At 33.0% G+C, this 13,904-nt stretch overlaps 1 protein-coding gene across 1 annotated transcript in view; it reads left to right on the forward strand.

Moving 5' to 3' along the window:
• PLPPR1 (phospholipid phosphatase related 1) overlaps positions 1 to 13,904 on the forward strand; it is a 298,422-nt gene that overhangs the window by 147,388 nt on the left and 137,130 nt on the right. The window contains exon 2 of the mRNA XM_054501460.1: positions 5,867 to 5,974. Coding sequence (XP_054357435.1) covers positions 5,912 to 5,974 — 63 coding nt within the window. The 5' untranslated portion in view covers positions 5,867 to 5,911. The remainder of the gene's footprint in view (positions 1 to 5,866; positions 5,975 to 13,904) is intronic.

A 13,904-nucleotide genomic window follows, 5' to 3' on the forward strand; every position in this document is an offset into this window, starting at 1 on the left:
CTATAATGAACAAAAACAACATGGTCCTGGCATTAAAAACAGACATTTTGACCAATAGAACAGTATAGACAGCCCAGAAATAAGCCCATATATTTGTGGTCAATTGATTTTCAACAGAGGTGCCAAGAAAGCACTAGTGGAGAAAGAATAGTCTCTTCAATAAATGGTGTTGGGAAAACTGGATCTACGCAAGCAGAAGAACAAAATTGGACTCTTATTCCACACCATAAACAAAAATTAACTCGAAGTGGATTAACTACTTAAACATGAGACCTGAAACTGTAAAACTACAAAAAGAAAACCAGGGAAATGCTTCACAATATTGGACTGGACAAAGATGTTTTTAGATATGACCCCAAAAGCACAAGCACAAGCAAAATATAAACAAATGGGATTACACCAAACAAAAAAGCTCTGCACAGCAAAGGAAACAGTAAAGAGACAACCTACAGATCAGGAGAAAATATTTTCAAACGTACATCTGATGAGGGGGTAATATTTAAAATATATGAAGAACTCAAACAACTCAATAGCAATAAAACAACCCAATCTAAACACAGTCAAAGAATCTTTGTAGAGACTTATCAAAAGAGGACATACAAATGGCCAACAGATATGTATTAGATTATTTATTATATATCTAAGATATCTTAGATATGTAATATATATCTAAGATATATTAGATATGTAATATATATCTAAGATATATTAGATATGTAATATATATCTTAGATATATTAGATATGTAATATATATCTTAGATATATTAGATATGTAATATATATCTTAGATATATTAGATATGTAATATATATCTTAGATATATTAGATATGTAATATATATCTTAGATATATTAGATATGTAATATATATCTTAGATATATTAGATATGTAATATATATCTTAGATATGTAATACATATCTAATATATCTTAGATATGTAATATATATCTAATATGTAATATATGATATGTAATATATATCTAATATCTAATATATGTAATATATATCTAATATCTAATATATGATATGTAATATATATCTAATATCTAATATATGATATGTAATATATTTCTAATATCTAATATATATTTATAAATTTATATATATATATATGCTCATCACTGATGATCAGGGAAATACAAATTAAAACCACAATGAGGTATTACTTCATACCTGTTAGAATGGCTATTATAAAAAAGATGAAAGATAGTAAGTGCTGACGAGGGTGTGGAGAAAAAAAAATGCTTGTGCACTGTTGAATGGGAATGTAAATTAATACATCCATTCTGGAAAACAGTATGGAGGCTCCTCAGAAAACTAAGTATATAATTTATCATATTATCCAGTAATCCCACTTCTGAGTGTATATCCAAAGGAAATGAAATCAGTATGCCAAAAATATATATGCATTCTCATGTTCATTGAAGCATTATTCACAACAGCCAAGATATTAAAACTACCTAGGTGTCAATTATCAATGAATGGATAAAGAAAATTTGGCATATGTATGTGTGTGTGTGTGTGTTTGTATATGTATATGTATGTATATACATGTATGTATGTATATGTATGTATGTATATACATGTATGTATGTATATGTATATATGTATATACACACACACATACATATATACACACACCAAATTACTATTTGGGCGTGTGTGTGTACACACACACACATATATATATACACACACATACCTAATACGCCAGATTTTCTTTATCCATTCATTAATAATTGACACCTAGGTAGTATACATATAAAATTAATAATTGACACCTAGGTAGTATACATATAAAATTATATGTATACACCTAGGTAGTGTACATATAAAATTATATGTATACACCTAGGTAGTGTACATATAAAATTATATGTATACACCTAGGTAGTGTACATATAAAATTATATGTATACACCTAGGTAGTGTACATATAAAATTATATGTATACACCTAGGTAGTGTACATATAAAATTATATGTATACACCTAGGTAGTGTACATATAAAATTATATGTATACACCTAGGTAGTGTACATATAAAATTATATGTATACACCTAGGTAGTGTACATATAAAATTATATGTATACACCTAGGTAGTGTACATATAAAATTATATGTATACACCTAGGTAGTGTACATATAAAATTATATGTATACACCTAGGTAGTGTACATATAAAATTATATGTATACACCTAGGTGTATACATATAATTTTCTTTATCCATTCATTAATAATTGACACCAAGGTAGTATACATATAATGTGTGTGTGTATATATATATACACATACATATACACACATACATATATACACATATATAGTATGTATGTGTATATATATACACACACACACATACATACATAAACCAAATTTTGTTCATTCATTGATAATTGACGCCTAGGTAGTATATATATAGTACAGTATATATATAGTATAGTGTTACTATACTATTTGGTGAACATATATATGTAATATTGTAATGGAATACTATTTAGCCTTAAAAGGGGGAAATAACATGGATGAAGCTGGAGCACATCATGCTAAGTAAGATAAGCTAGGAACAGAAAGACAAATACCGTATGATTTCACTTACATGTGGAATCTAAAAAAGTTGAAATCATAGAAATAGGGAGTAGAATGATGGATACCAGTGGCTGGAAGAGGGGGATGGATGGAGAAAGGGAAGATGTTGATCAAAGGGTGTAAAGTTTCAGATAGACAGGAGGCATAAGCTTTAATGATCTGTTGCGCAGAATGGTGATTATAATGATATATATTTCAAAATTCCTATAAAATTAGATTTTAAATGTTTTGGTAGTAAAAATAAGTATGTGAGGTGACACATTTGTTAATTATGCTGATTTAATCATTTCATATTATAAAAATCAAAACACCACATTATACCTCATAAATATATATAACAACTATTATTTGTCAATTAAAGAAAAGTGGGCGGCAGCTAATGCGAACAGGGCTTGCTTTTGGGGTGAAAAAATATTTTGGAACTTGGTGGTGGTTGCATAATATTGTGAAGGTACTCAATGTCACTGAATTGTATTCTTTAAGATGGTTAACTTTGTATTGTGTGAATTTCACCTCAATCAATGAAAAAGATGGACAAAATAAAATTGAAACATAAACAAAAGACTGGAAGAAAATATTGAAAATATGTATCTGATAAAGATTTGTATATAGAATGTAAAAAAAACCTTTACACCTTGAAAATAATAAGACGAACAACCCAACCACAAAAAATATTTGAATAGACACTTCACAAAAGAAGATATAAAAATGGGTAATAAGCACATGGAAAGATGCTCAACATAATTTTTTATTAGCAAAATGAAAATTAAAACCACAATGAGATATCATTTCACGCCCAGTAGAATAGCTATAATAAAAAAGATAAATAATAAAAATGTCAATGACAATGTGGAGAAATGGGAACTCTCATACATTGCTGATGGGAATGTAGAATGGCATAGCTACTTTGGAAAACATTTTAGTAGTGCTGTTAAAAAATTAAACATAATTTAACGTATGACCTAGCAATTCTCTTAGATGTCTAATATCCATGAGAAATGAAAATATAAATCCACACAAAGAATTGTACACAGATGTTATTAGCATGGTTTTCCATAATATTGGATACAACCAAATACTGGATATAGCCAAAAATTCAAAACAATCTAAATTTCTACCAACTGGTAAAGGTGCAATAGCCATACAATGGAACATTATTCGGCAGTTAAAAGGAAAAAAATTACTGAATGTGCAACAACATGAATGGATCTCAAAAATATGCTAAGTGAAGAAATGCAGAAATAAGAGGTCATGTATTATATTATTCTATTCATTTAAAATATCCAGAAAAGGCAAATCTGTAGAGTCAGAAAGCAGATTACCTGGCTTTGGGATATGGTGAAGGAGTTGATGGTGGGAATTAACAGTAAATAGACATGATAATTCTTTTAGGGGTGATTAAAAAGTTCTAAAACTATCTTATGAAAATGTTGCACAATTTGGTAAATTTATTTAAAATATTGAATTGTACACTTAAAATGAGTGAATTGGTATATATGAAATATACCTCACTATAGTTACTCCCGTCTCTTTATGTGTGTGTGTGTGTGTGTGTGTGTGTGTGTGTAGCCATATACATATAAAAAGCTTGGTTGCATTTTGGACCAGAAAAATGAAAATAGAGGGGAATTTCGTATCCTAAAGCTTGTCTTATATTCTCCACTTTGTTATTCTTTATTAATTGCATGGAGAAGCCATCTAAAACACTAGGTGTCTGATGCCTTTGCTTTTTCTCATGCCTCTGCCTTCTTGAACATAATTAATATTTAATTTTCTTTTCAGATATACAACACTGTATTTGGCTGATGCTAACAGGAAAGTTCATTTATATCATAAATACTAAGTAAATTCTAAGATATTTGGGTTAAGTAAGGGCAAAATTAAAATGGTTGTCCATTTTAAAATGATGCTTGTCCAATCAATTGAATGTGTTTTCTACATATAGATTCCTTTCTTATTGTAGAAAATAACATCCTAAAATAGAATGGTGAAATAACACATGTAGTATGGGTATGATTTTATAACAGAAAATATCCAATTTTAATTGAAAAAAATTAAGTTGCCTAAAAAATACTGTGATTGGTATGGATTTATAAAGCATGTAATGTTAAATTTGATCAGAGAAACTTTTAATTGACAAGTGAGGAGTTGATATCTCAAAAGGGAAGGATATGTATTTTAAAGTTTCATTCTGGAAAAGGGCAGAAAGAAACTTAGGAAGGATAGAAATGAAGACATTAAAATTAATGTCTGACCTTTTAAAAAGTACAGCTGGCCATTCAAATAGACTAGTACTTCCTATGTTACCTTTCATACTGTAATCAAAATCTACAAGAACTGTTGGTAGGGATGAAAGAGAAACAGAACAAATGAAAAATAATGACTTTAAGAGCAGATATCTGAAATGTGTAGTATTGCTTTGGCTAGAGAATAAAAAATGTACTGGATTTTTAAAACTCTGGACTGGAAATTTCATTAAAGCTTAAAATCTTTACTTCATTGTATTAAGAAGAATCAAAACTAACTGATCTCCTAATACAATTATATTTTCAGTTCAAAGCGGGGAAGATATGTTCTAATAAAATATCTAATGACAATCTGCTATTGCCCAGCTACTCCATTCTTGTAAGCTAAGTGAATGTCTTATAAGTTAAATGAAATGTGTTATGCCTTTACTGTTTTATGTTTGGGTCACACACAGGGCTGAGGGAAACCAGTGAAACAGATCAGTGACATATTAACCTGAAGTTGTTCATGGCTGTGTATTCAAGAGAGCAAGGACAAATAATGGTCAAGGAAGGAAGTCAGGGATTGGTGGCTCTGTACTAAATGTCAGCTTCAAAGGGAGAGACCAGAGCATAAGCAGACAATTCTCTAGGTTGCAAATTGGGAGGATTAGGAACAAGTAAGAGAGATCCATGCAGGATGGACAAGAAAAAAAAGTTTTATACCGAAAATTGTATTTCATGGCATTAAGGCAGTCTACTGGGGTAAGGCACTATGCAGTACTAGGCAATTAGAATTCTATTCACTAGCTATGTGCACAAGGGGCTCCTGACCTGGTCATTTTGGCTGTAAAACTATTCATGGCAAGTATATATTATTTGCTTTTTATTGGAATGATTATTAGTCTGACTTGACTGTGTTGTAGATCACTGTTTTGCTTTTGCACACAGTCTGCTTATCTAGAAGGTAGCTGATATTTTTATGTAAGTACCTAAGGGACTTCTCAATATGTGGTTCTTATACTATGCAACCTATTTCTATTTCAGCCTGGACAGTTTTAGACGGTGCAGTCTTGCTATATGGTGTGAGAAATGGCTGTAGGAAACAACACTCAACGAAGTTATTCCATCATCCCGTGTTTTATATTTGTTGAGGTATGTGTATTTTTTAACCTTTATGGACAAATTGAAATAAAAGTAACAGTTTTTATTCTGATAACTTAGATTATTTTATAAAATTAATTTTATGGTTGGTAATTCAATTTTGATAGCACAAATATTGGTAAAGATTAATAAACTATGCAAAATGTTTCTTAAATAGGAAGTCATAGAGTAAGAATTTTTTAAACTTCACCTTTGGGGTAGGAATATTGTGTTTTATTATATTTCTTCTATTTTCAACAATGATGTGAATGTTAACTATCAGAGAATGAAGCATTTTAATTAATTTTTTTATTAAAAAATCAATATCCTCTTTCAGGAAGTCAATAATCCAGGCATTTTACAGATATTAGTTCATGGTCTTTTGCCTTGGAACCCAAATAAAGAAAAATAATCTTAGAGTTTACTATCTCCTCTGGACATTTTAGTAGGGTATTGGGAGCTTGTGCAACGTGTGATTTATTTTGTCCTGAATTACTTTGTTCAGTTGCTCCAACTTTGTACTAGCAGTTTTTCCAGCATCTTTTTGGTTAAATTTCCTGGACTCCTTTTGTACTCTGCCTCCGTTTCTATGTTTGCTATAGAGGAGACCAAGACATGAATTTTTTAGGAAATTCGGAAAAAAACTGCTTTCTAGGTTATCTCAAAATAAGATGTGGATTTGCCAGAGATGTTATTGTATCTGCCTTATCAAGAAAATAGGGCATCTAGTGGATCGGTTTTTTTAGCCTAAAGATCAGACCTAAAATATGACAGTGTAAAGAGCTGAAAAGGAAGTATCCTGAACTTCTGTCTGGGTAACTGAAGGATAGTCTCCACATCCCAGGGGTGAGCTGTAGCATATTCTTTGTTACGGCATCTTTTTGGCTGACTGTGGGAGAAATGTGTGTTGATCCGCTTTATTATCCATATAAAAACAAAGTTGGGTTAAACCACTGTTCGTATTAGCAAAAATGTACTTTCAGTACATCTGTTGTTTATACAAATCCTGTGAAACACTTAGACAAGAACTTTTATGTTCTCCAACTTGAAATAACTTTACCTGCCTATATAGTCAGATAATTTTGAGCATTCTGATTTTTGATCAAATATATGGGTGTATGGCGGATCATTGCGTTTCACCTTATAGATATTGCTTGGTACTTTTAGATGAACAAATATTTCATAATTTATTTTCTGGTGATATTTGATAATCTGTTCATATTGCAGAATCAGGTAAAGATAGGAGAGAAGGTTGGAACAGAGATGTTAATATAAGCGAAGGTACATATAGACTCAATTTAAGCTAAATATCTGAACGGGTAAACAAAGAACTCATCATTCAACAAGAAACACATATTCTTAATATTTTGCATTTAACTTGCTATACGATGCCAAAATAACTCCATTCAGACAATAGTGATAATTATATATATTGTGGGTTCTGGTTACTATTCTTCTTATTAATATTGTGGTGAAGGGAAAAAATCATTTTTCCTGCTGCTCATGCGAAAAGGTTAGAAGGTAAAATAATAGTACCTTTTTCAGTGTTTGCTTTCTCTTTTGTTATATGAAAAATAATTTTTTAAGTAGGCTGGGGGAAGTTAGGGAATAAGTCATCCATCATCATCTTTATCCTCCCTGCAGCAATTTTATTTTATATTTTCTTAAAAATCAAAGAGGAAGCAACCCTCAAAGTGAGACGTTTAATTTACTGCTGGAAGCTGTGGTCTCCGAAGATTTTCAGCTCTCTAATGTGTGAATGATGAGCTTGGCCGGTGGAGCAGCAACGAGGGAGATAAATTAGTTCTTCTGTAGCTTACCCTGACACAAACATAAATAGAAGTCTAAAAATCTGGGAGAGGAAAGATGATTTATTCTTTTTCTTGTTGTATTGTTGTTCTTATTTTGCATGGAAGTTCTCTTAGACCTCTCTTAGAAATAGGCAGGCAAAAGGGAAGGGAAGTAGGACACAGAAGACATTGAGGGGGAAGGAGGTGAATCTCAAAGTGACTCTCATGATTCTCGTGTATTTCATTCATCAAACACTTATTGTTTACCTATATTATTCCAGGTACTGTAACAAGGATATCACAAAACTTGGTAAAAAATGTCAACTTGACCAATGAATATCTTTTCACTGTTTTTTAATCATGAAAGAATTTAATCACAGAAAATAACTGACATCCCTGCACCTACCATCAAGACAAAATCTTAAAGTTTTGTCATATTTGCTTCAAATATTTTTGTCAAGGAAAATAAAATGTTACAGATATGGCCAAAATCCTATTGTCCTGAAGCCAGAAGTCATTATATGTATGAAGTTTGGGGCTTCTTTTCCTTACATGTTTCCCATGCATGTTTTATATTTTCCTACATATGTATGTATTCATAAATATTTTAGGAAAATTTTACATAAATGACACTATGCTGAACCTTTCACCACTTGCCTTTTCATTCAACATTTTGTTTCTGAGATTTATCCAGATTGGCAGTCCATTCATTTTAATTGTTGCAATTTATCCTATTGTGCAAATATACCTACTGAGGGACAGTTTGTTTATGCGTTTGTTTACTTAATATGCTTTTTCACTGTCATAAATGTTTTTGCAGAAAATATTCTTATTTTTGTCTCTTTGTGCATACATGCAAGCACTCTCTTAGTCTGACACATAGCAGAATTGCTAGAGGATAATTACATTTGCCAGTTGTTTTCTGCTGCATTATAGAAGCAACCTTGATATTTGTATATCAATTTCTTTGAAGAAATTTTAAAAACCTCTATTATTAATTTTATGTCATATATTCTGTAGTTTCTTTTTCAGACAATTACATCATCTATAAGTGGCAGCAGATTTATTTCTTCTTTTCCAATTGTCATGTTTTTACTTTTTTGCCTTGTCTTATTGCTTTGGTTAAGAACTCCCCTGTAACGTTGGATAGAGGCAGTGGTAGAGAACATCTTTGCCTTGTTGCCGACCTTAAAGAAAACACTTCAAGTGTTTTACTATTGAATTATGAATAAACATGGATTTTTACTTTTTTCTTGCTCCCTATCATCATCTAATTTTGATTACTTAATTTGTTTTAATCCCCCATTTCCTTCTTTTATTGGTTAAAAATTATATTTCTTTTTTAAAATTACTTTAAAATTTTAAATATACATACTTGACAACACAAACTGAAGTTCATCAATAGCTCCATGATTCTCTTAAACAATCAATGACCGTTCTTTGGCTACTTTGAGCTCTTATATGCCATCCTTCATTTTTATATTTTCCTTAAAATTTTCACCTTTTTTTCAGTTGGACTTCTTTGAATTTACCTGTATTCATCAGTTTCTTTGCTTACTATTCCTCTCCTACTGTAATTTCCTCATGAAGTTTATTCTTTAGCAGTCCTTTCAGCAAGAGTCTAGTACTGTTGATGAAGAGATTCAAACTCTGAAGAGATTTATTCTGAGCTAAATATGAGTGACCACGCACTGTAACACAGCCTGCAGGAGACCCTGAGAACATGTGCTCGAAGTGGTCAGGGTGAAGCTTGGTTTCATACATTTTAGGGAAATATGAGACATCAATCAAATACATTCAAGATATACATTGGTTTGGTCCGGAAAGTGGAACAATCCGAAGGGGAGAACTTTCAGGTTACAGGTAGATTTAAAAATTTGCTGATTGGCAATTTGTTGAAAGAGTCATTATCAATAGAAAGGAATGTCTGGTTTGATAAGAGGTTATGGAGACCAAAATTTTATCATATAGATGAAGCCTTCAGGTAGCAGGCTCCGGAGAGAATAGATTGTAAATGTTTCTTATCAGACTTAAAGTCTGTGTAGATGGTAAATGCTGGTCAGCTTTTCCTGAATTCCAAAAGGGAGGAGGGTATAATGAGGCATGTCTGACCCTCCAACCTTGTCATGAGTTGGGGGATTAAATTCTCCACCTTTTTTGGTGCTCTGAAATTTCAATATAATATGTCTAAGTGTGAATTTATACTAGCTAGGACTTACTGTGTATCCTGAATATTAACAGTCATGTTTGTCACTAATTCTGTAAAACTCTCAGCCATTGCTGCTTCAAATATTTTTTCTGCAACATCTATGTGTATCTTCTCATTCTTTCACTCTATCTCTTAGCCCATCTTGTTGCTGTTTTTTTAATTTCCAGAAATTCTATGTGTTTTTAAAATGATTTTTATAGTGTCATTTTCTGTGCTTATGGTTTTGTTTCTTTTGTCCTTAATTATATTAAATGTAATTATATATTTTCAGATTGTCCTATTATCTGAAAATATTGGCACTGATCCTCCTGTTGGTTGTGTCTGCTGTCTTTAATGAACAAGAGGACATCTATTTTCTCATGGTGGACTGTTTCCTTATATTTGTGGTTTTTGTTTAGCTCCAGTTTAGCCGAGCTTACTTCTTCTGTAAGGTTCATGTAGACCTTAGGTGTTGAGAGTATCACTTTGGAGGAATTTTGCATAAATGTTTGTTGCCCTTGGGTTTAATTTCTATATTCAGCAACCAAACTTGTAAAGTCTCAAACGTATAGTCAAAGTTGATCTTTCCTTGTAGTCTTCCTATACCAGCAGGTGGATTATATGGAACACTTTCAGTTTACCTGTGAATTGAAAGGGAAGGAGAGAGGGATAACCATTGTTTGTAGATATTTGCAGTGGAATGTTTTCATGCCGTTTTTGTTTCATGAATACATTCATTCATTCATTCCACAAACACTTATTCAGTAACTACATTTTTCCCCAAGGCATTATGTCTTTTGCCGTTTTGGATACTCTACATAGTAACTATCCTTCTGTAACTTGGATCTCACTAAGTTCTTCATAGAGCTGGGACTGTTGGGCCATGCTTGAAATGCGTTTGACAGATCCAGGGTGGGAAAGAGACATACAAGCTGCTCATAGTGGAATGCTGATGTGCATTTTCTTGGTGATTTTAATTGTATGAGCAGAGTTTTGACTTGGGGATGTTTTGTTTATTTGTGGCAGTTGGTGAGGAGAACAGATGCCAACCAGCCTCTACAATTCAAAGTTGCTGATAACTGAGGAGCCTGCCTGGGACTCACCCAGGAGGCTGAAATGGTGGTAGAGAAGCTGCCTGACAATACAGCGGGCAACATAAAAGGTCTTATGGGGACCACAAGTCAGGAGCAGCATTGCCCCTGGTAATCCTTGAATTTCTTATAGACCAAAAGGAAAAGTTAAGATGCCACTGGAGAGAGAACAAAGTTTGTAGATTACGAGAGCACCTACAGGGAAAAGCTGAAAGGGAGAGGATTAACAGTGGGAAGAAAGCAGAAGGGATCAAGAAGTATATGTAATGGACATGGCAGGCAGTTCTGAAAACCAAATCCTTGAATGATAGACATTCAGAAAAATTTCTCTTTTGTACATCTCCCAGTCTCAGCTGATCTTGAAATGTATCTTGCAGTCCTGGCCCAGAGCCCTTAAAAATAGGATAGTGATTTTAAAAGCCAGGATATAAACTTTTCTATCACTTATCAGACAGAATCACTAAAATTTCAAGATAGTCCACAATGATATTTCTGGCTGACAGGTCATAGCTCTTTACTGCTCTGGTTCTACCAGAGCAAGCTGAAACAATGCTGAGCCAGACAAAAGCTAGAGAAGTCAGATGGTGCAGGAAAAGGAGAAAATTGACAATCTTTAATGAACATGAGGACATCTATTTTCTCATCATTTTTTCTCCTTAAACTCATAACATTACTTTTTGTTAGAATAAAGGTACTTAAACATACCCAAAAAATTAAAAAGAGATAAAATTCAAATAGCCTGTGATTTTCATTCTTAGTCCTTTTTCCCTTCCTTCTGCCTTCCCTTCTTCCTTCTCTCCCATTCCACTTCTGATACTCTTTCTCTCTTCCTGTTTTCTTCCTCCTTCCTTTTTTTCACTGTCATTTCAGCAACACTTCTCATGCTTGAGGCTCTTTTTGTAAAAAGGACTTCTCTGAGGAAAAACACATTACAATTGGTAAGTGAAACATCTGAAAAACAGGAATGTAAACTTCTTGAAGTCTCTCATGCCTTCTCACAGCTAATACCAGGCATATTTTCCAAAATGCTTAAGACTGAGATGTCCTGTTTGACAGATATTCCCAGACATCAGTGGATTCCTCTCAAGACAATTTTACCATGTTCTCTATGAAACCATTAATAACTCAGCCAAGTCTCTTTTATATATTTGTGCTAATAGCAACTCTAAGTGGAGCTTAGTTACCATAGCAGACAATATTAAGTACCAGGAATTGGACAGAATGAATGAAATTGTTGTTTGATATGTACAGGTCTGACAGTTTTATCATTTTGATGGTTGCTCATACTTGCAATTTTTATTGCCTATTTTTGACAACTCATTTTTCTCAGCTTGAACCTAGCAGGTGATTGTTATAAATTGCAGACTGCAGATAAATAATATCATGAAGTTCAGCAAGAACTTGATGATTTTGAGTGTCTTTCTCTGGGGCCAGAACTTAAAGAATTCCATATCATCACTTTTGGGCATTGAATGCCATTTCAATGTTTCCCTTATTTTGTGTGTCTCAGGTTTTGAAAAACGAATGTCTCTTGGCCTTGCTTTTGGCCATTTACTTGCAGGTGCCCAAATTCAACAGTGCTGACTGCCCTGTTCCTGAGACTTAGATTGCAACTCTTACATTTTTACATTTAAGTAACATTGAAAGCTTTTTCTCTAAAGAAGCAAAAGAGGCTTTTTAAAAACTCTGCTGGATCTTATTAAAGTATCATAATTTTATCCTTATATAGAATGAGTGAGAAGAGAAAATAATTTGATGTCAAAAGCACAGAGTTTGAGTCTTGGCTCTGCCATTTATTGCTAGTATGAACTTGGGGAATTTCTTTGGACCCCAATTGCTTCATCTGTGAAATGGAAATAAAAATGACTTCCTTATGGGAACTTCTGGGGGAAAAAAAACGTGGCTGTACCTGAACGTGCTTGCCAAGAGGTAGGTGGTTAATAAATGTTAACATGAAAATAATGAAAAACAACAGCTTCTACCCAATATAAAACAACAAATTTGAAAAGAAAACCTACAAAACACACACACACATACACACACACACAACCTTGATACTAAGAGAGGGACTCTGCATAGTTTAATCCCTAGAAATGTGACATTGCTGGGCTTGAATATTTTTATAATATGTACTAAGGTGGTTACTGAATAAGGTTTCAAACAAAGTAATAAAAATTTTTGAGAGTCTTTTAAATTGCAGTGACAAATGTAAAGTACTTCTGCATGCATTTTCTTATTTAAACATCATTGGACTAGTGTTTGCAATATCAGAACGAGGACAATACCAATATTCAAGTATGCACTTTTCATGGTATTGAAATATCAGTGTTAAGTTCTAAAATGAGCTATGGTTTCCATCACCCTTTATCCTTGTCTTTAGATGCTCTTCCAGTTGAGTGAGGGTTCCTCTGTTCTTCAGCATTGAGGCTCTACAAGTAGAGTATTTTGAGATATAGTCCACTGTTAAAATAAATTGTCACAAAGAAGAGAAGAGAATGTAGGGCTAAGAAAATGGATCTGGCACTGGAGGACAAGGAATCAGGAGAGAAGGAAATACTGCTCTCACAGAAATCAGGTGTTTAGACTCCAAGGGAAGGACTGGGAGTTGAGCGTGGAAATATCCCACCTCCTGTCTTTCTGTGATTCCCCTACTATGCCCTTTTCCTATTTTCCTTAATGGTTCATCCTTCTCTCCCCATCCTGCCCTTTCAGAGATAATAAAGACCCAGTCTGACTCTGGTCGGTGGCGGGGGGCGGGGGGGGCGGGGGGGGGCAAGAAATACAAATCTCATAAATATAAGATATACAGCCTCACTAGTAATCTATAAAATGGTAATGATAACTGTAACATACCATGGAAACATTTTGAATGA

This window comes from Pongo pygmaeus, chromosome 13 (assembly GCF_028885625.2).
Source record: "Pongo pygmaeus isolate AG05252 chromosome 13, NHGRI_mPonPyg2-v2.0_pri, whole genome shotgun sequence".
NCBI classification, from domain to species: domain Eukaryota; kingdom Metazoa; phylum Chordata; class Mammalia; order Primates; family Hominidae; genus Pongo; species Pongo pygmaeus.